The following is a 25802-nucleotide window of genomic DNA, read 5'->3' as shown; positions in this document are numbered from 1 at the left end:
GAATACTTCATTAGTTTGTTAACAGGATTATGTTCATAAGTATTGTACGGTACTGGAACTTTACCAAACTAATGTAAGGAAGTAATTAGGTTTTTAGTATTTGAATAATAACCTGCGTTAACTAGTCAAGCAAGAATTTAAAGTTTTGAAAAATTTAACAATTTTCCTTAAATTGCATTTTAAGTTTGACATTTCATTTATATACAAACCTTGTTTGGAAATGATATTTTTTGTCTTGTCTAGGGTATTGACAACTTCTGACACAGGACAACTTTTGACACAGTTTATCCTATTACAATGAATGATATTACTCCAGGTTAGATTCCAGTTTTTCATTGGCTTTTAAAGGTGTTTGCACTCCATATATTAACATACAAATGACTTGCTATACATAGAGTATGTTCTTTAAGTTCTGTGTATGATCCGAGTCTCATTTACAGTATTTTGCTTTTCCCAGTTTACATAAAGTAGAATGAACTAACCAGTATATGTTCCTTGGTTGAGTCTGCATGTAATGTGTTTACTGTACTCTATCTTGTGCCAGCAAGAGGAAACTGTTGTTGTAGGTTCAAGGGGTTTATGAACAGAGGACAGTTAATATTTGGTCAAGGTAAAATATAATGGGCTGATTACTGTATTAGAATAGTCTAAAAATGTTTTATTTTCTCAGGAATAAACTAGAAAAATTATGAAACTTGCATATATCTTTATGAAGTCAGAAGTTTATTGAAATGTAAGTTCAAACATTAAGCCAGAATACCAAACTCATTATTAGGTAAGTTGATCTTTTGGTGTTTCTTTTCTAAGTACTGCAAACTTCGAATATAATGGACTATGTGAGTGAATGCTCAGCTTAATGTATATCACTGAACCTTTTTTACTAATTGAGAAATGTGTGCTGAATTGGAAAGGAACATTTGATGTTAAATGTGCAAATTCAGGAGCATTTTTTGTGGGGGTGGGACTGTTTACTAGCCATAATTGTATTTATTCAAATATAAAAGATAATTGTGCAAGAGAGAGAAAATTTAACAATCCCATAAAATATTTTTTCAGGTAAGTTTTTATGCAAACCCATAAACCATAATTTGTCCTGAGTAAAACCAATCTAGGAAAACCATTTGCTACCATTATCTCTTGTTTTTCTGGGCTAACTTCCATCCGGAAAAATAAGGGAGAGGGAACAGAGCACTGAAGATTATGATTAACAGGTTTGTATAAAAATTTTGTATTTTTAAAAACAGTTTTTTTTATAGAAAATCCAATAATCTTAACCCTTAAGGGGCAGGCTAATTATATATCAGTGCAGCCACCCAGACTGGACAAACTTTAAGGTTGGCCAGTTTAAGAAAAAACACATCATTGGAAAGTGGAAGATATGCAGATGCACATGGTATAAGAACAAAAATTCTAAAAGATTTTCCCTACCTTCCATGGGAAGTTGAAAGTGACTATTTACAACCTTGTGTGGGGCCTCTTTCACAAAACACTCGTAAGTTTTACCACATTATACATGTTTTTTCTAATTATTTTATTTTACTCTGTGAAATTATAATTATAGCTCATACAGTATCATAACAGATACAAAATAAAATCAGTAACAAATTCTGAGCATATTTGTTGTAAAATATTTACGTAAATTTACTGAGATCGGGAAATGCAGTAACTTTTTTTGGATTTCTACATGTTTTTTCTAATATTTCTTGACAAAATTACAATTGTAAATGACATTATATCATAAAAGATGGGACTAAAACCAACAGCAATCCCTGGGTATATTTATGAGCAAATAAATAAAAAGACGTCGTGTGAGAGAAAGGAGCAAGACATTCCCCCTTCAAGGTAAGAACAATACTAAATTCCATGAGACACCTGCGACTGAGCTGAGCTGAATTCTTTAGTTGCCACAATTCATCTATGGGCCATTAAAGTATTGGAGACTTTTCCCTCTCGATACAGCCAAATCTTATGGTGCGTAATATTAATACTCCTGAGAGGGGATACGTCCACCACCCAAAAACTGTTTTAGATCCTCTATTGAGGGGATCTGTCCATTAAGGGTTAATTACCATGAATTGCAGTCCAAGAGGTTGGACATAGCAGAAGGGCTTCTGATGAGAATATTAGATGAAAATGCGAAATTCAAATTCTGCAGAGGGCAGAAAACCTCTAAAATTAGAGTAGCTTCTGTAAGTAATGGATGCATCATAAGACAAATCCCTAGATAGTTCACTCAGCAAGCACCTGAGCCAGGTACTTCAAGAAAGACACCCTTCTACAGTATGTGTACACAAGGGATAAGTTATGAGGTCATGAAACCTTAGTCCTGTAGCACAAGACCTGGGTCAGTTATCAGACTAAAAGAAACATCTGCAGGTACTGAACCACATTTATAGATAAAAGCATGGAAAACAAACTTGATTCTGAACTGAATAAAGTGAGAGGGCTGGAATGCTCTAAACTGATAGAGGCATGTTTGAGAACCCCACTTAGCATGAAACTGGAGAAAAACAGGGCAAGGCATCAAAAGCCAGAGAGGTAAAGAATGAGCATTTACTGTAAGGAGGTTCTTAGCTGCAAATTTTGGGGCTAATTGGAGTTCCCTGTAAATACCAACAGTTAGGATGAGGGAATGTCAGAGGTATGGACCCAACCGAAGTGCTTTAAAGGGTTGAGAGCAAACAACAAATATTTTTGAAGGTAAGTGTCCAGTAGTACTCCAGAAAGCAATAAGCAGAGCTTTGGGGACTGCTGTTAAGTAAAGGCTTGAAACCTCATGGAAGCCCTTGGAACTCTAGGATTCATAGGGGGATACAACATGAAAACTTCAGTTGCTGTCAGGAGCTCATTCCTTCTAGAGGAAGCCTGTAGTGGGATGGGGCAAAGAATCTTAAAAAAGAGAGGAGCAAAAGCAAAGAGACATTCCTTGGAGAGTACTGTAATAGTTGTTTGTTATACAGGAACCAAGGACCAGGTAGGCAAGAATCCTGTATGTTGTCCCAACCATGCATCCCAATGAGTGTGTGTAAAGGGTGGAGGGAGAAGACTTGCTATCCCATGAGAGAGGTGCTGCTATGATCATGGAGAGCAACCCTCCCTGAGGAGCTGAGGAAAGTAAGAAACCATTGCCACTATTAAAAAAAAAAAGGGGATTGGAGTGACGAGTAAGCTCAGCTTCAAGGACACCAGAACTTCCAAGTCTCTCTGCACCTCCTAAACACGAAAGGATGAGAGCATAGACTCTCTGTCAAACTGGAGTATGGCATCAACAGCCCAAGCTGCCAAACCTGGCTGAGGAGAATAGGATCTATAGTGCCCAAAAGACAGAGACATTACAAACAGGCCCAGCCAAGCATTTTCACTTGTGTTGTGGGACTATGCAGACGTCTGAAAGAAGTAACTACTGTGAAGGAAAGGAGTCATAAATGCAGGCAAAATGAAGCATGACTGAAACCTCATATGAAACTGTAAACAAAGAACTTCGATTATTGACTAGCAAACAAACCTGATCTTGCATTTCCATAATCAAAGTTTGCCATGGCAGAAAAATGCAAACCCAAAAGCTAGTTGAGTTACTCAAACGGAGATAGTGAAGGAGGAGGAGCCTGAGAAGATTGGATGTAGTTCAGAACCTAATATCATACAACCCATTCCTGTACTCCAACTGGAGGAGTGTCCATGCCCCCAACATTGTGAATCGAGGAACTACATCAGCAGTTTCTGTGTAACACCTGTTAATAAGAATTGTGAAGAACATCTCTCAGATTCTGACAAACTGAAGCCTTGACGGCCATAGCCTGGCACAAGACAAAACTGCTTGGAGGAAACAATTGGGGAGGTAACTGTGAAGTACTTGCATTTTCCAAAAGAATCATGAAAACTATAATCTTTGTAAGCCATGCCTGTAGGACAAAGATGTCTGAGAAAACCCCTCAAGGACTTTGGGGGTGATGGGCCCCCTTCATTCAAAGGATGGGCAAACACTGAGCAGTCAACATCAGACAAGCTGGAAAGGGATCACTCAAAACAATTGAGGCCTACACACTACTGAAAGCACCAACTGTCAGGCATTTTGTAATGCATGTCAGCTGCCATGAGGGGAAAGGTGAATCCTTACAGAAGGGTATTACCAAGGATAACCTGAAAAAACCATAGGCTTTACTAACTGGTTTAAGGGGAACACTGAAGCATGATTAAAGTTACATTCTTCCAATAAAAATGGCACAAAATATGTGGCAGGTGCATGATAAAAAAAAAAAAAATAAATTGATGTTAAGACAGAAATAGTGCACAGGGCAAACAATCCAGTGGCCAAAATAAATGTTAAAATCCTATAATATGTAATTGACTGTCAACAAGTGGAAAGAACATAATCTAAAAATCTCAGCTTATAGTTCAGTACTGTATGTGTCAATAAAAATATTCTTCCCGGAAGGTTAGCATAAGTGGTAAGATAATGATACAGTAAGGAATGTTACTTCACATAGTCCAAGAAATGGAAAAAAAGTACAGTACACCTATTAAAGCAAAGATGGAAACATATCTGAAGGCAACTGTTATCATGAACAGAGTAAAAGACAAAACTCACTGTACTTAAAAAAAGTGCAAAATTTAGTGGGAATAAATAAATACTTTTCCATGAAAATCCATGCTCAAGTTCAGTATCAATTAAATGTGTCTAGTGTTAAGCTTAAAACCATATACAGAGGTACCTCGGTTAACAAACAGTCATGTTCACTTACAAATCATGTTACGAACCAAATGTTCAGAAATTTTTTAGAGAGAGGGAGAGAGAATTGCCTTGGTAAGGTTGTTACACCAATATATCAATTTGCAAGAGTCAAAATAATAGTTGTATTGAGAATAATAATAATTTTAATAAAACTTGTTTTACAGTATCTTTTTATACTGCATGTATTATCGTCATATTACAAAATATGAACAGAGCAATCATGTGCCATTTGCATTCTGGTTTTGTTTACATTCTTTAAATCATCAGCTGATTTAATTTTACCAACATCATCACTGTCTTTAGTGCCCAATGAAACTTAATTCAGGAAGATGTTTGTTTCGTAAATTATCAAATCTGGGTTTAAAAACTGCAACTGCTTTATTTATAAACGCACCAATTAAATGAAGTACATGTGGGATTTTGTCAGTTTCAGGCATTGCTTTTGCCTCCGAATCGTTTTGGAGTCTGCTCATTACAGTATTCGTTTCTTTAGCCACAGCTATAATACCTGCTGCTTGAAGTTTGTGGCATACTTTCTTAACACCTTTTCAATTGCATGATGGATGAATATTTTATTTATGGAATTACCTTGAAAATAAGAAAGTTTTTAACAAGCCATCTGTAACGCAACTCTTAGTAAATGTGTGTTAGTTATGGTAACTAACATCTGCAAACAGCTGATTTTTAATATTAACTGCAGGACAGTAAAAGCTTTAACATAATTTTTAGAGATTAAAGCAATGTAAATTAATAAAGAAACAGTAACAATAACTCAAGGGATGCTGGTAAGCGAGTGGTGTACCCACTAAGAGCGCCTGATGTGAAAAAACAGAGGCGAAAACCCTCACATCGATATTCCATTTCGCACCGACATATCTGTACGTAGGATATACCACGGTCCATTATCTCAGTGCGCTACTGTATTTGTACATAATTAAGTTATTTTAAGTCTATATTCTCTGTCCCAGAAAAGCATTAAAAAAATTGAAAAAAGTCAGTGTTTCTGAGGTTTGAACAGATTATTTGTATTTTCATTATTTTAAATGGGAAAAATTGATTCAGGTCATGAGCTGTGTCCTCAAACAAATTAAGTTTGTGAACCTAGGTATAATTGTAAACTGGAGATATTTGACAACTGCCGATTCCTGGAGAAGTAAAGAAAAGGGCTATGCAAGGGAAAAAGTTACCTGATAGAAGTCAAGTAAAGATACAAAATCAATTGAAAGAAGGGCTTATGAATACTATACTGTGGTGTGTACTCACAAGGATGCATAAGTGACAAGATGGTGCCGACCAAAGCAAAAGGGTGCAAAAAGAAAAATTTATCAAAACCTAGACTATTTCAGGTAAGGGGACATGAAACAGTGCAATAACCAAGAGAAAACCAGGGAAAACTGGGAAACACTGCGTATGTGCATTGCAGTCAGGGCTTCACAAAATAACTGAGGTGTTGGTGTTGGACAGTGCACTGTGGCTTGGGTATTCATAGTGGAACCTTCCTCCCAACTTTTCAAGACTGCATTGATGGGTCTGTCTTACATGGGACAAGGCTGATTAGGAGTTTAGTATAACAATTCTTTTAGAGCATTTTTAATTAAGGATACAGGCTTAGCTATTAGTGTGCTAAATTGAAAGTAAATGTTATTGTAACTAGAGCTTTTATGGGATTTTACTTTTAAACTAGATATAGTATCTAGTTCTTTGGAAATGGCTATTATGATGCTGGGATGCATAGATCACAGCTGCTGTCTGTGTCACCTTTCTGTGCAGGTGGATGTAAAAATGCTGACACTATAATCCTTGAATGCCAAATTGCAGATGTGTTTCCACTTATAAACCCAAGTTATACCAGTTGGTTGTAGGTTTTACAATTTATTATCGATAATTTTTTGCCATCTAAAAATTGCCAATAGAAAAAGTGTAGATGAACCCTTTTTTCTGTTGGGTTGAATGTAACATACTTTGAGGAACTTTGAGCTGAGGAACTGCACTCTGTATTGTTAATAGAGGTAATGGAATAAAAAAAAAATGGCTAAACAGTTAAAACTGCATAATATAAAATAAAGTTCATTTGTCTTTTAAAATTTTATTACCCTAAAGTATTCTATTTTGAAAGGATTTATATGAAAATAAAAGTCTTATTTTAGTAGAGAGAGCCTTGGAAATTACCTGGGAAGGAGCCTACTGTGCAGTGTATAGATGGTGAACAGCTTAATAAAGTAAAGTATAGGCTGGTCTATTTTAAAGGCTTTTTGGCTGCAGTGTATGCAAGGAAAAGTGAGGAATACTTGTTCCATAATTAGCTTTCAAAAATGTTACATTTCACTGATACCCTTTAATTTTTTCAAAATTTTGTTAAATTTAAAACCATAGCAGTGTTGTACGTCGAGTAAGTGGACAATAAGTAGCTGCACTTTGTAAAAAAAATTACTAATCCAGTTGCATAGAACACTAAATATAGAAAAATCAAGGGAAAGAACAGTTATTAAGAAAGCACTTTGAAATGCTCATTAAATAAACAGTACAAAAATTTATTTAATTATATTAAAAATCTGACATATCGGATAGTAATTTACCAACAGTTTTAAACTTTAATTGAAATACCAGTATTTATCATAAAAGGGTTTTCGTATGGTATCACTAAAATGTAAATAAAAATATTTATTTTTTTAAGATAAAAAATGTATTTGAAGAATTATGAATTCCACATACTGTAGTATGCTTCTTATTTTGAACTGACATTTTCCATGATTATTAAGAAAGGTTATTTATACTGCCTATATAGGTACAGGCTGTAGTAAGAATCTGTAAAAATAGTTGAGCTTTGGATAACTAGTCATAATTTACAAACATTTTTATTAAAGTGTTGTGTTATGCATATGAATATTGAACTCAAAAGTTTCAGAACATAATAGTCACTCAATAAAGGCTTGTTTCAAAGTTTTCAATTTCTTGGCACTGTTTTGAGTCCATTAGATTTTATTAATGCTTAACACTAGGTGTACATACTAAAAGTAGGTATCAGTCAGGTTCTTATAAAGTAAATAGTGTTATCAGTTACATGAAGTACAGGTCCCGTGAGACATTAAAGGGTGTGATGTATAAGATGGCTGATATTATGTTTTTTAAATGCTCAAAGACAAACCCTTGAAGCCAGTCCTATGTTGGTAATTTTGACTGTGGTCTGGCTAAATTACCTAATAAAAAGGCTTCTGGTACACCATGTTCAATTTTTTGATCACTGAACTTAGTTCCTCCAGCTGTAAAAGAAATTTGCTTTCCTTTTCTTTCAGTACAGTATTGTATTTAATGAACATTCCAGTCTTCAGTACTGTATACTGCTTCATTCCCTGTGTTTATAGTATATACATCATACATCATATACAGATATATAAATATAAATTAAAAACCTTCAGTGATCTGTTGAGCTTTTCTAAAATACCTTGACAAGGATCTTTCTGATGCTCAATTTTAAGATGTGTACATCAGTTGAATACACATTTAATTTAATTTTTCATTATTCTTACAGTATTATATTTCTGGTGTGTGTACTTTAATGTTTTCTGGTGTTTATTTCGGTAAAAAACTAGTTGTTGAAATATACTTAAAACATCTTTCAGATTCCATATTTTCAAAGTCATCAAAAGTCACTTGGTACTCCAAAATTATGCTGGATTATGCCAAAATGGAATAACTCAACAAATGTAGTTTTTTCCATTGGCAATTTATTGTCAAACTTGTGGGAACTCCAGAATTGTTTTCAATAGAAATGCTTGGTGAGCAAATTCCATTTCATTTTACTATTTTTAAATCTTGGGATTATTCAGAAAGCCATCATATTCACTTTAAAAATTTTTTTGAACTTCTTGAGGGGAGTGCATATTGTTAAATTTTCATATTATGGAGATATATTTATATTTTTCCTCCATTTGTGAAGAATAATTATGGCTAGTCAGAATAGTAGTCAAGCTTCAAAGTTGTCCCATATACTTTATTGTACATTAATGTAAATACTTGCAGCTGTATATTAAAGGTGATAGTTTTGGTTAGTTTTTAAAGAGTATTCTTTTGAGATTGTATCAGTGTAGATTATACTGTATTACTGCATTTTTATATCTAGTGAAAACACAGAAAAGATATAATTTTCCAAAATAAACTAATGCATTAGGTTTTTAGAATGATTATGATATCCATACCATATACCATCTTAGACTGAGGTACAAAGAGGCACTGTATTTTATAGTGTTCATTCAAAGAAGGATGAATTACTGTATTTCCTTGAGGACACTATATTTTCCCTGAAATGTGTCTGAAATTTACTGTGCATCTTAGAGGCTGAAGGTTACATTTTCCATTAGCATATCCTAACCTTAGAGGTAGGGTATCTTTGCTAGACAGTATCAGAACTCCTGTAAATGACCTCTGAATGAAGAGTATACATTAAAGTTAAAATTTAAAATAAACAGAAGTATCATAAAAAAACAATAAAATAAAAGTGTAGTTACAAAGATTCATTCCTGTATCGGTAATCTTACTGTAGCAAGACTTTTGAAATCAAACATGTTCATGTGTTAGTTTTACAGATGGTAACAATGTACAAAATGATTTGAAGTTTTTAACATATTAAAATGTTGATCCTTATTTGTAATATTGTGATGTAGACATTAATTTTCATTTTATTTTGTTCCAGGTTAGATGTCAGGTTTGTGTGGTTACAAAGTGTAACTGTGCATTACTGTACAATGTTATTCCATTTATATATTCTCTATTGTAGAGTCTAGTTTTTCCTTTATCTTAGAATAAAAGAATTGCAGCAAATGCCTATATTCAGTAAATCAGTATCAGAATCTTAAAATGCTGTACCAACTGTAGCCCCATCCAAGAAAATTTCTGCTGAAACACGGGTGGGCAGAGGATACTGCATGTTACTTGGTAATCTGTTTCACTTTTTCAGTTCACTGTTATGTCAGCTTTAGAAAAGCTTATTAAATATTAAAGTCAATAAACATTAGAAGCATACAACAAAGTATTTTTTAAAATAAATTAACTGATATACTACAGCAGCCAAAGCCATGGTACTTTAATGAAATTTTTTTAAAATTTTGCTTACCAAAGTTGGGTACTTCTTTGAGGTCAGTGTCTTTTATGCCAGGAAATACAGTAATTTTCTTCTTGCTGTGAATACGGTATAGTCAAGTCAGCAAGTCAAGCTTAAATAACTTTTTGGGCTGTCAATTCACCTTTTAGCATGTAAAGTTTCCAGGGAAGTCTTTTTTTTACCATTTCCCATTATAAGTCGGTTGGGGGAAATGTTTATTTTGCCTTCAGTTAAATTCATTCATTTCAGAATTTCTTCTGTAATCTAATTATACAGAACCCATTTATCATTTATAATTACAGCAGTAATATTAAGTACACCTATTAAACAACACTGGTCAAACCAGTTACCATGTAAGAGATTACTGCCAACAGTGTGACTTAAGCACTAAGCACTGTTGAGTGGTTTGTACCATCTCTTCAGCACCCAGCTCTATAGCTCATTTTGTTTTCATCCAGTCCCCTTTCCCTTGGCCTCTCCTTGCCTAGCTGACAACTTTTCAACTTTCACCTCTTATTTAAGGAAAATTGTCTTTTGAGTCAGTTATATGATCCCAGAAATGACACAGTGGTGTAGTCAAACTACCTGGCAGTGAATGACCTGACTTCTATAATGTTTACTAGATTATGCTGTCCATTTAAGCATGAATTTTCTCTTTTTTTAAAAATGTTACTACTTACATATATGAAGTTTTACAACAAAACTTATTTTTTCACACAAACCCATCAGTCATATCAAAGCCTAATTCATAGTGGTAAATTTCTCCCAACACATAATTTCGTTTGTCTTAAAGGCGGGGAAAATAGTTTAAAAGTGATGATTAATGAGTGTGAGAAGAAGAGGACTGGTAGGCAGGCATTCTTTATAACTGGTGAATGCATATGAAAATTGTTGTGAAACCCTTACTTGTTCCATGACAAACAGTCATAATTACCTCAATTTCTTATTTAGATGGGAGGATGAGATTGTGACATTAAGCTGTAGCAAAAGTCTAATGGAGAATGTGACAAACAGTTGCAGCAAGGTCCAATGGGTTCTTTGGAGGATTTTGTTTGAATTGTTTGTAACCATCTTAAGTGGATGTAGTTGCTTTTCACCTAGGGAGACTATGTCTCTCAGATAAAATGATGATAGGAGGAGGAGAAAGAAGAATGCATTGGATCTTCCACTGGAGGTAAAAATGCCCTGGTGTGTGTGACTAATGGGCTGAAGGAGCACATCCCTGCTCTGTTTTGCAAACTAAAGTAACTCTTAGGTAACAATTGGCAAAAGTAGATTGGAGTTCCCATTTAACTACTAGAATTACCAAAATCTCAGTGTTCCTCGAAAAGCAGTTGAAGTTGAGAGGGCCATGATCACATGCACTCATACTCACCTGAATAGCTTTCTTTTAAGGCACATCCAAGTACCTCTGGAGAATTAATTTGCTGTAGTCAGGGCAACATACTGTTAAAGAGTATTGCTTACAGGCAGTCCCCGGTTATCAGCGATCCGGTTTTACTGGCGCTTGTCAAGTGACGAAAATCGGTGATTTTTGGCGCCGAAAATTGCCCATTTCTGCTTATCTGCGCCTGTGCCAGTAAGTGCTGAAAATCGACAAAAAAAGCCCTGAAAATCACCAACTTTCAGTTATCTGTGATTTTCGGTTATCATCACTCTGTCAGAACGGAACCCCCACTGAAACCAGGGCTGCCTGTGCTTCCTCAGCTGTTCTGTAGAAAGGAAGAGACTGATGTACACCTCCTTCAGATGTCTCTTCCTCTTATGGTAGTGCCAAATAGCTGCCCTTACAAGGCAAAGAAGTCTCTCAGTACTTCAGCCAATAAATCTGGAATGGCAAATGGGTCTTATGGTGCTGCTGGTCACTGTGGCCTAGAGAAAAACTCCAGAGCAAAGGCTACGCTCATTGTTGACTGTTTTCATGAAAAGATGATGCTGGGGTATATATATGTTGCTCTCTCAAGGTTGGACTGAAGGAGATGTATTTTTTAATAAAAAAGTTTAGATTTTTCAGTGAAAGCTTTCGCAAATTTTACAGTTGGGTTCATTTCTTTCATGTGTTTCCAAAACTTGACATTCAATGTCAATTATATTTTGGACATCCACACAAAAAATGTTAAACTGTTAGTGTTACTGTACATATAGGGAGTGGATAATGTATGCTGTTCATCAAATATCCATGTGTTAAATGAGTGACCAATTCTAAGAGAGTTAAAATTACTTGTATGTTGCTTCTTTTGATATGAGCTGCAGACACTGCTAGCTTATTCTAGAGGTAGATTTAGATGAAAAGGTCTGCATCAGTTACTAAGTGGATTAACACCTTTCTCACTATACCAGCCAGTGAAAATGCTCCACTTAGGCAGTTGATGATGATGGTTGAGGGTCTGTAGAATTTCCAAAAACCTTGAGCTCTAAGGCTTTCTTAGATAAGTATCCAAGCATGATGATGTAGTATGCACTGGTTGCTGTAAAAATTGTGCAATGCAGTTGCTTCAGTACTCTCTTCCCTGTGAACATGGTCTTGATAGTATCCACTATGAAGTGAGGGAGAATGGCAGACCACATGTGCTGTGGCCACAATGAAGCAGTCAAATGGCACCCTGGGGTGGTTGGAGGCTCTTGGCTTCATTAGCACCTGAACTGTGGGAAGGCATTTATCTTAAGGTTGTCCTAGCCATGGTAGTGCTCAACAATACAAGACACTGGAAGCTTGTGGTTCAGTCTTGTCACGAACAGTCCACCAAGGCCTGCCCCAAAAGCTTCCAAAGTGCTTGTGAATATCCTGGTCCAGCAGCCCCTCAGATGCTGTTGAAAATCATGAAACTTCAAAAGCAAGTCTTGAGATTGTAAGCTGATGGATGAGCTAAGCTTGAGATTGTAAGCTGATGGATGAACTAAGCCTGCTTACACAGTGATCTCAGTACTCAGGTATGTCACTGTTTTGAATGGGACTAGGGTCGACTGCCTCCAGTTCAGTGGAAGGCCCAGGTAATGCACAAGTTGCATAGATGATCCAGGTCTTGCCTCAGCCTCACTGCCAGCACCAGCCAGATCTCTTGAAGACTTGTAGACCTGTTGCTAACTCACAATGAAGGGCACAAAATTGGTTGAACACCTTTCCCCTAGATAAAAGAAAGATATGCCTTCTCCCCACAACTCTACATCATCAAGGACAGTCTTACCACTGTGGCCAGAAGTAGCTTCAAAGGCCTTAGAGTTGGAGTTATACAGGGCAACTTCTGATCAGATTCGAGTGGTAAATGCTTCCTTTTTCAGCCAGGGTGTATCTGCCTTACATACCCAGTCCATCACCTCTTTGAAGAAGATTCTTCTGGCAAAGACTGGGCTGATTCTGTCATCCCTATACAAGGTGAATCAAATATGAGGCTGGATTAAGGATCCACAGGAGTGGTAGGAAGGCAGGCAGTTGATGCTTTTAAGTTGACTGGGCAAGAACTTCCTCAGCCCCTATCCAAGGTCACTGGAGCCAGAGGGATTGCAGTCAATGGCAAATGTGTCTTCTTCAAACAGCTGTAAGGTTTTTGTCTTTCAAGAGGAAGGCCCAGTACTTAAAGATGACAACCATGACAACAACAAGGTCCTTCTTGGTGCTGAAGTCAGCAGAGACTGTTTGATTACCGGTGGCATCTTCTAATCTGCGGGACCTCACTATAAGTGCTAATCCTAAGACCTTAAAATGTGATATCTGCTGGAAGAGGAGCTACCGGAGCTGTGGGAATCCCTGCAATGTGCATGGCCCAAAGAAGAAGATACTTGAAAATTCCAAGAATGTGCCATTCATAGAGTACTTCCTGCATGACCACAGTATAAGGGGTGCATGATGATGATGATGGTCATGGGTGAGATGTTGGAAGGAGAATACTTTATCTTCCACCTTGGAGGACAAACTACCAATTCATTTGGTAAGGTAACTGTAAGATGTGGTGCTTCTGGGTTTGTCCCTGTAGCAAGAACAGCAAATTCAGAGCATTATAGGATGGAAGCACCAGCTGCATACACAAAGTAGCAGGAAGCGGAGGTACAGCAGATATTGCTGATGTCTACATCATTTTAGTAACAAGTGGAAGAGGTGGAACAGCTAACATTGGAACAGTGGAAACCACAGGAGCAGCAAGCCTGATCATCAGAACAGCTGAAGCAGCATGCTTGGTCACTGGTGCAACAGCTACAGCAAGAACAACAATAACTACAATCTACAGAATAGCCAAAACAAGAAATGTGGCAAGGTTGGGCTTCAAAGTGGCAGCAGGAGAGGAGTCTGATCAGCCCTCTGTTTAGCAGGAATAACATGGAAGAAACAAGTCATTTCACAACAATGCTTGTGAACTACACTTAGCATCAAAGCAGTTATTCTGTAATTAAGCAAATGCCCAGAGCAATGGAGCAGGAGCCTGGTAAAGTGACAATGGCACTGCAAGTGATGTTGTCTAGTAACATGGTACAGTGAATGGCAAGCAATGAGACAGCAGACTATACATTACATCAAGTAGTGCAGTAGCGTGGTTAGGAATGGGAGCAGTCACAGCCAGAGCAGCATACTATTAGCTGGGCACAGTGGGTGAGTCAACAATCTGGCAAACAGGCAGGTGAGAGGGCTGGCCGAGATGAGGGACCAGACCAGGTACGTGGCAGAAAATAAATTGATATATCCTGGAGCAGCCAGAGTCAAGGCAACAAGCCAGTCAGCTGAGTTAGGCAAGTCACAAACATTAGAGCGTAGGTGGGCAGGCAGGTAGAACACTGGGCCACAGCACAACATATGGAAGACTGGAGCTCCTTTACCCATTTACTTATTGATGGCTGGCAAGACACTGTCTGGAATAGCAGTGGTGATTACTTAGCACTCAGGGGGAAAATGAAAAAATGTAAGAAATTTAAATGATAATAACAGGAAACTAGGAATAGGAGAGCAAAGGTGAATGCTAATAGATTTTATTTCTCAAATTTGGCTAAGCAAAGCTGATGAGAGTTTTTGTGGCTTTATTAGCATAACATGAACACACACATGAAAGAATGACAGCAGTTACTTCCTACTGATGGGTTGAAGGTGAGCATGTGTCAACAATCACTTTTGGTTATTGTCTTTCTGTCTTCAAGACAGCAGATGTTATATGCCTTTGGGAATTCATCACTGCAAATTAGGCTAACAATGGTTGAGGATGGTTATGTCATGGTAATTTGCATAAATATTTTAGTCGGAATTCATTGATGTTGCAGGACTTACCACTTGTATTATGTTAGTCTTTTTTAAGTATGTTATCATTTTCAGAAAAGCAATGATGGTATTATAATAAACCAGTAAAGATTCATGATACATTAAGATTTATGGGTGTAACATTTTGTTGAAAGTATAATTTTGAAAATTTTAGATTTATTAAGGTTATTTTGTGATAAATTCTTTTTAATGCATTTTGTTTTGCTCAAGTAATAAAAAATAATTTACATTATAAATGTTAAATGCTATACTTAGTTTAATGATGATGGTAATGATATGTGGATGGATCTGCCTTTTAATATTTTTTTGTTTGTATAGAATATTTCAACCAACATGCACATTGTACATGGTATGATTTTTGGGGGACATTTCATGATTGTAAAGATGTGAATGTTTGCCATAAGAAATTTCTATGAGAGATTCTTCATTACCATAAAAGGTAAAGTTTAAGTGATTAACTGAAACATAAAAATTTGAACAGCACATAAAAATATTGAGGCAATCAGATAAACACAATAATATAAAAATTAATCTTGGTAAAAGCTGAGATTGCTTCATAATCTCAAATGAGAAAAACTATGTAAACAAGGATGGTCACTTTAAATAAGTATTCAATTCAACACTGGATTATAATGCCCTTTTCATATTGTAAAGAATTTGGTCAAAGGTATACAGATTACTCACCAAGTTGTAAATTCAATAGTCTTTAAATCATACTGTACTGAATGTGCAATGTCTTAGAAACAGAAACATCTAGAGAACAAGACTTGGTGGACGGATATAAACTTATAGAAGGATGTACCAAAGTTTTAACAGTAATTTAGACTTATAGTTGTATATGAAATTAATCCATGTTAAATATAAAGTGCATGGAGGGAAACTTTCATGGTTTTAAAAAACTTTTAAGCGGGATGAATTATATACTTGTAGTCTCTAAAATGCTGAAATAAAAAAAAATATTTCATGAAGCAGTCCAACAATGTTTTGTAGCTACTTGTATAACCAATATTTTTTGCCATGCAACTGAAAAACTGATGTTTAAAACATGAAGGATATTATAAATATACAAAACTGTAATATTAAGCATTGAAAACTAAATAACAGGTACCCAATGCATACTGAACTTAAGATTTTGCTGTGTAATAAAATGAAAATCAGTATTCACAAAATAAAATAATACATTTGCTATATTTTAGTTGTGAAATCAATTGCATGTTTAAATGTTTGATTGTATACTTTTTCACTAAAATTCAAACTTAACTTAATTTTAAATAAACATAAAAGATATGTGATACATTAGATAAACAGTATTTTAAAGAATTTCATGATGTGGAAAGAATGAGCATTATACTGTACCATTTACCTGCAAAGACTAACTTGACTGCTTACATAAGCAACAGTGTTAGATTATAAAAATGTTCGCATGTACAAAGCTTAGCTCATGAAAACTAAATTCTGAACAATTTTCAATATGCCTTTTGTAAATAAACTGTATTTTCACTAGGTACTTGCATCAGTCAAACCACTGCAGTTTTGAGTTTTATGTTCTTAAATTATTTCAGAATTCTTCATTGTTGAAAATTTTTTCTAATAGTTTATTTCAGAATTCTTCATTGTTGAAAATTTTTTCCAATAGTCTTAAAAAGTTAACACTGTGTGGTTGCTTTGCCCTAATTGCTTTTATTCAGCATTAATCAGTGATCAAGTATATTTCCTACTTTATTAAAGATAAATATTCATAGTGTTTTAAGTTTATTGATCTACAGCTCTTAGTAAATTTTAGCTAATCATTTTGAAAGTCTTGCTTTTTTTTAGCAATACATACTGTACTCTGTAAAAAGCAAACACTAAATACTTTTGTGTTGCTATGATGAAGCAGCTTGGAATACTATGATTTGGCCAACCGAAGTGTTTTGTAATAAACTCTTCTCTTCTTAGCAGGCAACATGTATACAATTAGGACAAAGACATTACTGTAGTAAAAAATTCAATTGGGTAATGATGGGCTTAAACAGCATTATTTCTGATGAATCCACAACCAGAGACTTGCTGCTTATTACAGACCTGTGGCAGTTTAAAACATTCACACCTGATAATACCCTATAGTTAGTTTTAAATTTTCAGACTAAGAACAATCTTACTGCTAAACTACAATATAACACAACTCTATCAGACATTTGATAATCAATATACTTTTAAAAGTTTTGTGAATATTAAAAACATTATGCAGATTTAGAAGTCATTTTTATACAAAAAATGTTTATGCACTGCACAATAATACTGACATATTCCTCAACAAATTACTATATTAAACAATGCCTGAGTACTCCATTAACTTGTCAACCTTTTGAACAGTAGCATCTTTTAGGATGCAGATACTAAATGAACAGGAAAGGCTATATTGACTTAACTGACTTCACATACTATATACATTCAGAGATCCATCAGAATTCTGTGTTTACATCAAGTACATAGTTACATAAGGCAAAAACTTTACTACAGTAATTTATTTATAGTTTTTCAAAGATAGGTATTATTATTGACTAAGTTGAAGACTAGCATAAAATGTGTAAAAGAAATTAAAAACATAAAAGACAAGTCAAGGAAGTTTCTTTATAAAAACAGGATCACATGAAAGAGGCTCAAAGGTCAATTTAATATAATTAATTCACTGATTTGCAGGAATAATTGGAGGCATCTGTGCATGGACGGGTGTGGTGTCTTCTTCAGGGCTTGGAGAATCCACAGGCCGAGATACAACTTTCACGTTCTGGCGGACAGGTTGATCGTTGTGCTGCAATTCAGAAGCCTTGTGAAAGTTCAACTTTTTAGTCTAAATTATGAAAAAAGAATATAAATACTATAAATTTTAGCAGATTTCAGTGTGGAAGGGATCTTTGAAATACATATAGGTTATGACTACAATTACAACAAACCTTCTGTAAAAAATTAACCTCACAATTATTGTGCAGTTTTATTCAGTCTGTAAGTGGTAGCTTCTCAAGATAGTCAAGGATGTTTAAATACATACCCTTATTTCCCCACTGTGTTAAATGTCCCGTTTGTGTTTGTTTCTGTTTTTTTCTCAGTTGCTTCCTAACTGTGCAAAGTTTTTGATAAGACCTACCTTTCCCCTTCTTAAATTAATTAATCTAATTTTTTCAAATGCAGCATCTTGACACAAGGCATACTTAAGTACCAGAGAAAATTAATTTTATGATAAACTAATTAGAGAACTTTTCCTAGGCATGCAGAACATTCAACTTATAGAAGTGGCAAATATGACATTTTTATAATAAAATAAAATTTTATAAATACTTACCAAATAATTACATAGCTATAGTTTCTACTTTATGTGGCAGCTCAAAATTTGAAATTTGCAGTAGTGCTCTTTTCTTTCGGGTGTAGGTATACTGCCACGCCCACTTACGGGGAAGAATAGGTACAATGTAGCTAAAGTGCTCAATTCGTTTATGCTCTATGCCCATGAGAAGGGAGGAGGGAGGGCTCCGATCATGTAACTATTTGGTAAGTACTTATAAAACTTTATTTTATTATAAAAATTTCATTGTTGTATAAGTAACTTACCAAATAATTACATAGCTGAATCCCACATTGATTGGAGGTGGGATGAATGGACATACATATACTACCCCAAAAAACTCTGATATGGAGAAGAATTTGGAATAAAAAGTTAGCTAGCATCTTGATATGCTTGTTGTAACCTTATCTGGTGAGGGAGCAAAGGCAGACAGGTACTGCCTCTGGTCGTAGCTCCTCTCGACCTGTAATGGTGTGGCGGTAGAGCCAAGGGTTGCCTCTACTTGAGTGAATGCTTTGCAACGTAGGAGGTTGATTGCAGTTGCCAAAGCTTACAATCCAAAAGGGTCACATAAATAATATGTGGATATGCCCTTGCCCTGGGTGCAGTACAATAGAACAACAAAGACCAGATAAAATTAACCTACACCACCACAAAATTTTAATCAAAACCATAAATACAGATAGGTAACACTCAAGACTCAGTGTTCACCAAACTTCCCAAGAATTGCAACTAACCAACTACCCTTATTCAAGGAGAGTGGATAGAGGAAAAAGGTGTTCCTCCTATCCTTCATCCCCCAATACCATGCCAGCTGTGAAGAACGGACCTAAAGTACTGCATTTTTTGTGCACCGTTTCAATATCCTGTAAGTAAAACTTGGCAAACACTGACCTGCATCTCCAAAATGGTGCTTGCAAATTGAAGAGAGTGAGATTATGTCTGAAAGCCAAAGACGTCCCCACGGCTCTTATTTCATGAGCCTTTACTTTACGTAAGGGCAGTAAATCATCTTGTACTCCCGAATGTGCTTCCGAAATCATGGATCTTAAAAACAATGATACTGCATTCTTGGATAAAGGACGGCTGGGGTCTTTCACAGAACACCAAAGATTTGAGGCCGAACCTCTAAGGTTTTTGGTTCTTTCAAGGTATACTCTCAAGGCTCTTACAGGACAGAGGACTTTCTCTTGGTCGGATGGACTGAGTACTTCGGACAGGCTCTTGATTGAAAAGGAGCAAGGCCAAGGGTTAGTTGGGTCCTCATTCTTGGCCAAAAAATCCAAAATCAGTGAGTACACAGCATTTCTTTGTGAGAAACCTACCCTTTTATCGATGGCATGAGGCTCACTGGCTCTCTTGGCTGTAGCCAGTGCCATCAAGAATAAGGTCTTCTTCATCAGATTCTGAAATGACGATGATTCCAAAGGTTCAAATGGCAGTCCTGACAGCCATTTAAGGACCATGTCCAAGTTCCAAGTGACTCCCTAGGGTTTTGCTTGCTTACTAGTATTAAAATGTTTGATTAAATTGCTGATGTCTTGGTTTGATGACAGGTATACTCCTCTGTGTTTAACTACTGAACTTAACATCGCTCTGTAGCCCTTGACGGTAGATGTTGTGAGTCCTTTTGAGGTTCTAAGATGTAATAGAAAAATGATATTTTTATGATAAAATAAAGTTTTGTACATACTTACCCGGCAGATATATACTTAGCTATAGTCTCCGACGTTCCCGACAGAATTTCAAAACTCGCGGCACGCACAGGTAGGTCAGGTGATCTACCATACCCATCGCTGGGTGGCGGAATAGGAACCATTCCGTTTTCTAATCAGATTTTCTCTTCCACCTGTCTCCTGAGGGGAGGCTGGGTGGGCCATTAATCGTATATATCTGCCAGGTAAGTATGTACAAAACTTTATTTTATCATAAAAATATCATTTTTGTACATGCAACTTACCCGTCAGATATATACTTAGCTGAATGGCACCCTTGGAGGAGGGCAAGAGACAGCAAATAACTAAAACGGGAAACAACATATGTTGTAGGATAAACAAAAACCATGGTTCTTACCTGATTGGGCAGAAGACTTCATGGATACTGTCTATGAGTCTGCTTGCCTCAGGAGCTTCAGCGAGGATGTGACCTGTGACTGACAGCCCTTCTGGATCGTGCCAATGGGGATGACCACTAACATGGCAGAGCCTATAGCGGATCGTGTCAAAGGGGCTGACCCACTTACATGACCGAGCCTACACCTGAATCGTATCAATGGGGGCTATCCCTCTTATATGACAGCTAGGTGTCCATAAAAAATACAAGGAACATGACAACCAATCCCGACCACCTGACCAATCCTAACCTTGTTAGTGATAAGAATTAAAGGGGAAGCATAACTCCACCACCCTCTTTCAACCAACCATAAAAACACACATCACCAAGCCTAAAAAAATTCCAACTGGGAGGTTTGAAGTCATGAATTTCGACGTTTCAAAAGACCTTATAAGATCATGAAGGTCTTTATTTTCAGAGAGATTCAGATCTCTGTGTCTGAAAACTGATGATAACATAATCCTGTAACCTTTAATTGTAGATACAGCGAGGTTGCATTGTTCCCTCAGGAAGATAAGGAAATCAGCAATGTTTGTCACAGAGGTACTGGAAGAGGAGGATATCTTATAGGTCCTGCCATCTTCTAAAGACCTCCACTTCGACTGGTAGGCCAGCGTAAGGTTGAGGATCTCCTGGCTCTTGCAATAGCCTTAGCAGCTTTGTGCGAAAACCTTCGCTCTGACCAGACCTTCGATAGTCTGAAGGCAGTTAGACTGAGAGCGGGAGATTCTTGTGGAATCTGTTGAAGTGGGGCTGTTTGAGAAGATCGTTCCTGTGTGGAAGCGATCTGGGAAAATCTACTATCCATTCCAGTACCTCTGTGAACCAATCTTGAGCTGGCCAAAACGGAGCTACCAGGGTCAGTCTCGCGCCTTCCGACAGACGCAAACTTCCTTACCACTTCTCCCAGGATCTTGAATGGGGAAAGCATACCCGTCTAATCCTGTCCATTCTAGGAGAAGACTGTCTGTGCAACTGCTCTCGGGTCCGATATCGGAGAGCAGTAGTTTTTCAGTCTTGCATTCCAGTGGGTTGCAAATAGGTCGATATTCGGCCTTCCCACAGGTTCCACAGCTTTCCGCAGACTTCTGAATGGAGAGTCCACTCTGTGGGAAGGACCTGATCCTTCCTGCTGAGAAGGTCGGCCCTCATTCCTTTCTCCCTGTACAAATCTGGTGAGGAGTCTGATCTTCCTCTCCTGAGCCCATAACAGCAACGTTTTTGCCGTTTGCCAAAGGGAGAAGGAGTGTGTTTCCCCCTGTTTTTCTTATATAAGCCAGGGCAGTAGTGTTGTCTGAGTTCACTTGGACTACTTGTCCTGAGACTAGGAACTCGAACTTGATGAGAGCCAAATGTACCGCTGTCAGCTCTTTCTTGTTGATGTGCCAGTTCACCTGGTCTCCTTCCCAGGTGCCTGACCTTCTTCCTCGACCCTAGTGTTGCCCCCATCCCGACTCCGAGGCGTCTGAGAACAACACTAGGTAGGGCTCGGTAACTGAAGAGACAGTCCTTTGTTTAATTTTCGAGGTCTAACCACCAGTTGAGATCCTCTTTACCTTGTCCGAAATTAGGAACAAAGTTGCTAAGTCCTGAGACTTCTGGTCCCATCTCTCCTTTAGGTAGAACTGAGCGGTCTCAGATGAAGTTTTCCCAAGGAGACGAACTGTTCCAGCGAGGAAATGGTCCCCAGCAGACTCATCCACTCCCACCGAACAATGTTCTCTCCTTAGAAAGACTGTCACCTTTTTCTATGCAGCGATCTATTCTCTCCTGGGATGGAAGGCTAGAAAATCCCGAGAATCCATCAGAATCCCCAGGTAAACAATGCTCTGCGGAACAACCTGGGATTTCTGTAGATTTACTAATAGTCCAAGGGACTGTGTCAGATTTAGGGTGATCGACAAGTACTCCAGACAACTTTCCTTTGATTGAGCTCGGATCAGCCAATCATTCGATATACATTGATATCCTCACCTCCCTCTAAGTGAAGCCAGCGTGCCACATTCCTTAAAATGCCCGTGAACACTTGTGGGGCCGTCGAAAGTCCAAAGCACAGGGACCTGAACTGAAAAACTTTTCCCTGAACCACGAACCTCAGGAATTTTCTTGGCGGGGATGAATGGGAATGTGAAGAAATGGCGTCCTGCAGGTCAGGGAGACCATCAATCCCTGGACGAAGAGCTGAAAGAACCGAAGAGTAGTTTCCATCTTGAACTTCGTCTTGATCACGAAGAAATTCAGGGCGCTTACATCCAGAACCGGTCTCCAACCCCCGAGGATTTTGAACCAGAAAAAGCCGATTGTAAAACCCGGGGAATGGAGGTCTTGAACCAGTTCTATTGCTTCCTTTTCACAGCATCTGCTCCACTGCTAGAAGAAGAGCCTGGTTCTTGATGGGATCCCTGTAGCTGGCGGATAACTCCCTGGGAGTTGATGTTAAGGGAGGACTTTCCCTGAAGGGGATAAGGTAGCCTCTTCTTAGAATGGAGAGGGACCAGTCGTCCGCCCCTCTCTGTGCCCAGACTTCGGCGAATTGTAACAGTCTGGCACCCACTGTCGTCTGGAGTACTCGTTCCTCACTTAGTCCTTTTGATCGGACGAGAGGAAGACCTTCCTCTTCTCTTGGGTCTTTTGCTTCTGAAGGAGGATCTAGACGAAGGACCACCTCGAAAAGGGCTCCTGAAAGGGAGCCTTCTCCTTCTTGGCAAAAGGGACAGCAGGTCTGATCCTCTTGATGACTAGGCCAAAAGATCCTGTGTCGCCTTTTTTCTGATAAAGAGCAGAAATCTCCTTCACCAAATTTTGAGGAAAAAGGTGGGGAGAAAGAGGAGCAAACAGAAGAGAGGATCTCTGAAGAGAGACACGGACTTCGTGAGGAAAGAGCTGAATACTGACCTCTTCTTGAGTATACCAGCTCCGAATAAGGCAGCGACTTCCACAGAACCGTCCCTCACGCTTTGTCCAAACAAGACAAAACACTCACAAAGTCATCCATACACAGGAATTGGGGTCCCGAGTCCTGTTGGCCAAAGCCCAAGAGACCAATCCATAAAGTTGAATACCTCCACAACTCTAAAAAGACCTTTGAGGAGATGGTCCATTTCGCTCATTCCCCAAGTCGCCTTACGCTGAAGAAAGAGAAAGTCTCCTGGAGGAGTCTACCAAATTAGAAAAATCTCGTCAGCTGATGTGGGGAGCCCCAACCCCATAGGGCTCCTTGGTCTCATACCACATTCTGACTTTCCAAAAGTTTCAAGGGGAAAGAGAAAACCGTCTTGCTTGCATCCTTCTTAGATTGCATCCATTCTCTGACTCCTTTAAAGGCTTTCCTCATCGAAATCGTAGGCGCATCTTGACGAACTAAGAGGGTCTTGCTGACTTGGTGCTGTCCCACAAAGATCCCGGAGAAGGAGGGGCAGCATGACAAAGAGAATCTCCAAACTCTGAATCAGAACCGAAGCCAACCGTTTGTAATCTGAAACTCCAGCGCCCTTAGGAGATTCCTCCTCTGATACTTCCTCCAATGCAGCAGGCGGGAGAGGAAGGCTTAAAAAGAAGAAGAGCGCCTATCAGGAGAAGCAAGCCTGGATGGAGAAGCACTCCTGTCCAACAAAAGCGCCTACCAGGAGAATGGCGCCTGACACCCGACGGGCGCCTGACAGGAGAGGGGTCCTGTCCACTGATGAGAGCCTTCAGGGAGGAGGCCCTAAAGCGAGGGCGCTTGGCAGGAGAGCGGTGTCTGCGGAAGGAGGGAGCTGGAAGGCGCCAGCGCCTGTCCAAAGGAGAAGTACTGCGGGCGAAGTGCGCCTGGAAGGAGAGGCGCTTCCCTCCGATGACGGCGCCTGGAAGAAGTGCGCCTGCTGGAGACGGGCGCCTGCTCAGCGAAAGAGCGTCTGAGACGAAGAAAAACTTGCTAGTAGAAGGAAGCTTGGCAGGAGAAGAGCGACGAGTTGAAGAAGAGAGCTTCCTGGAACTCTTAATAGGAAGAAAGTCATCCTTCCTACGAGGCGAGGTATCCTTTGCAAGAGATCCAACAAGTGCCGATAACTGCTCCTGGAGGCTGATCAAAATCTTCTTCGTTGAATCCTTAACTCCTGTTGGAGAGGAGGAGGGGATCTGAGCTCTCTTCCTGACTATAGGAGAATCCTCCGGGAAGCGCTCAGGGCTCGAGTCCAAAAGCTCTACTCTAGGAGCCTTCCAGGATCTCTTCAGAGGGCGCGACTCCTCAGCGAACTCCAACTGCGCCTCGGAGAAGCGCGTCAGGCGACGAGAAACACTTCTTCAGGATGCCTTTTCTATGGCGATCCAAGGCAGCCTGGGACGCAACTACAGGATCTGCCCGAAGGACGCCTGATCGTTGGGGATGCTCTACATCCTCCCTGCGACTTTCGACATTCCTCCTCCACTGGTCCTGGGAGTTTGGAAGAGGTCTAGGCCTAGGAGCAATGCGGAGCCGATCAGACGCCCCCTCCACTGCACTGGGGACACTGCACATATCACTGTCACTCTTACCTTCCTTCATCGCATGCGCAGTTGCGATTTCATCAGTTCTAAACATCATCGAGCCATTTCAGAGGACGAATCCACAGGTTCGATGAAGGGAGAAGGGCTGAAACCAAAGGATTAGGAGAGTCCACGGTGTTAATCTCTACTGTGCTCAGCAGAGCGGGAGAGACCTACTCAAGCTTCTGGAGGAAGCCTTCCTAACTCTATCCTTTTCAAGCTTCTTCAAATAAGAAGTCAAAACCTTCCATTCTTGATCAGACAATTTCTCACACTCCTTGCACCTATTGTCCGAAGAACAATCATTCCCCTACACCTCATACATACAGTGTGAGGGTCTACGGGGCTTTCGGCAACCTCACCTTACACTCTTGCCTAGCACACACACACGGAAACACAGGCGAAACATTAACATCAGACATCTTAATGAACAATCCAAAAAGCAAATCCAAAAAACAGTCCACAATAAGCGTATGCCAAACCAAAGATCCAATACGTCACCAAAATCAGGCCAAAACAGATCCTCAGCAAGCGAGAAACGAAAATCAAAGCAGGAGGAACCAACAACAGATGTTGCCGGAACCAGCGACAGAGAAAATCTGATTAGAAAACGGGAATGGTTCCTATTCCCACCACCCAGCGGCGGGTATGGTAGATCACCTGACCTACCTGTGCGTGTGCTGCGAGTTTTGAAATTCTGTCGGGAACGTCGGAGACTATAGCTAAGTATATATCTGACGGGTAAGTTGCATGTACAAAATCTGCAATTTGGGCTACAGATGTTTGAGAAGAGATA

The 25802-nt window shown here is 38.7% G+C and overlaps 2 protein-coding genes across 21 annotated transcripts in view; one reads left to right on the top strand and one right to left on the bottom strand.

Moving 5' to 3' along the window:
• Positions 1–25802, top strand: part of mRpS28 (mitochondrial ribosomal protein S28) — a 139195-nt gene that overhangs the window by 104064 nt on the left and 9329 nt on the right. Inside the window, exon 4 of one of the 2 annotated variants that reach the window (XM_067100025.1) lies at positions 671–770. The exons of the other annotated variant lie outside the window; for it this stretch is intronic. The gene's annotated coding sequence lies outside the window, so the exon portion shown is untranslated. Of the gene's footprint in view, positions 1–670; positions 771–25802 lie in introns of those variants that run through there. 2 annotated transcript variants of the gene reach the window in all.
• The window catches only part of LOC136836076 (potassium channel subfamily K member 6-like), a 174807-nt gene continuing 163824 nt past the window's right edge, over positions 14820–25802 (bottom strand). For 11 of the 19 annotated variants that reach the window (XM_067100013.1, XM_067100012.1, XM_067100018.1 and 8 more), the window contains one exon: positions 14820–17863. In XM_067100013.1, the coding sequence (XP_066956114.1) occupies positions 17738–17863 (126 nt within the window). In that variant the 3' untranslated portion in view covers positions 14820–17737. Of the gene's footprint in view, positions 17879–25802 lie in introns of all 19 variants that reach the window. The other 8 variants (XM_067100005.1, XM_067100010.1, XM_067100004.1 and 5 more) reach the window with 2 other exon arrangements.

This window comes from Macrobrachium rosenbergii, chromosome 56 (genome assembly GCF_040412425.1).
Source record: "Macrobrachium rosenbergii isolate ZJJX-2024 chromosome 56, ASM4041242v1, whole genome shotgun sequence".
NCBI classification, from domain to species: domain Eukaryota; kingdom Metazoa; phylum Arthropoda; class Malacostraca; order Decapoda; family Palaemonidae; genus Macrobrachium; species Macrobrachium rosenbergii.
Note: the sequence above shows the minus strand (reverse complement) of the source record. Positions and strands in the feature narration are given on the sequence as shown.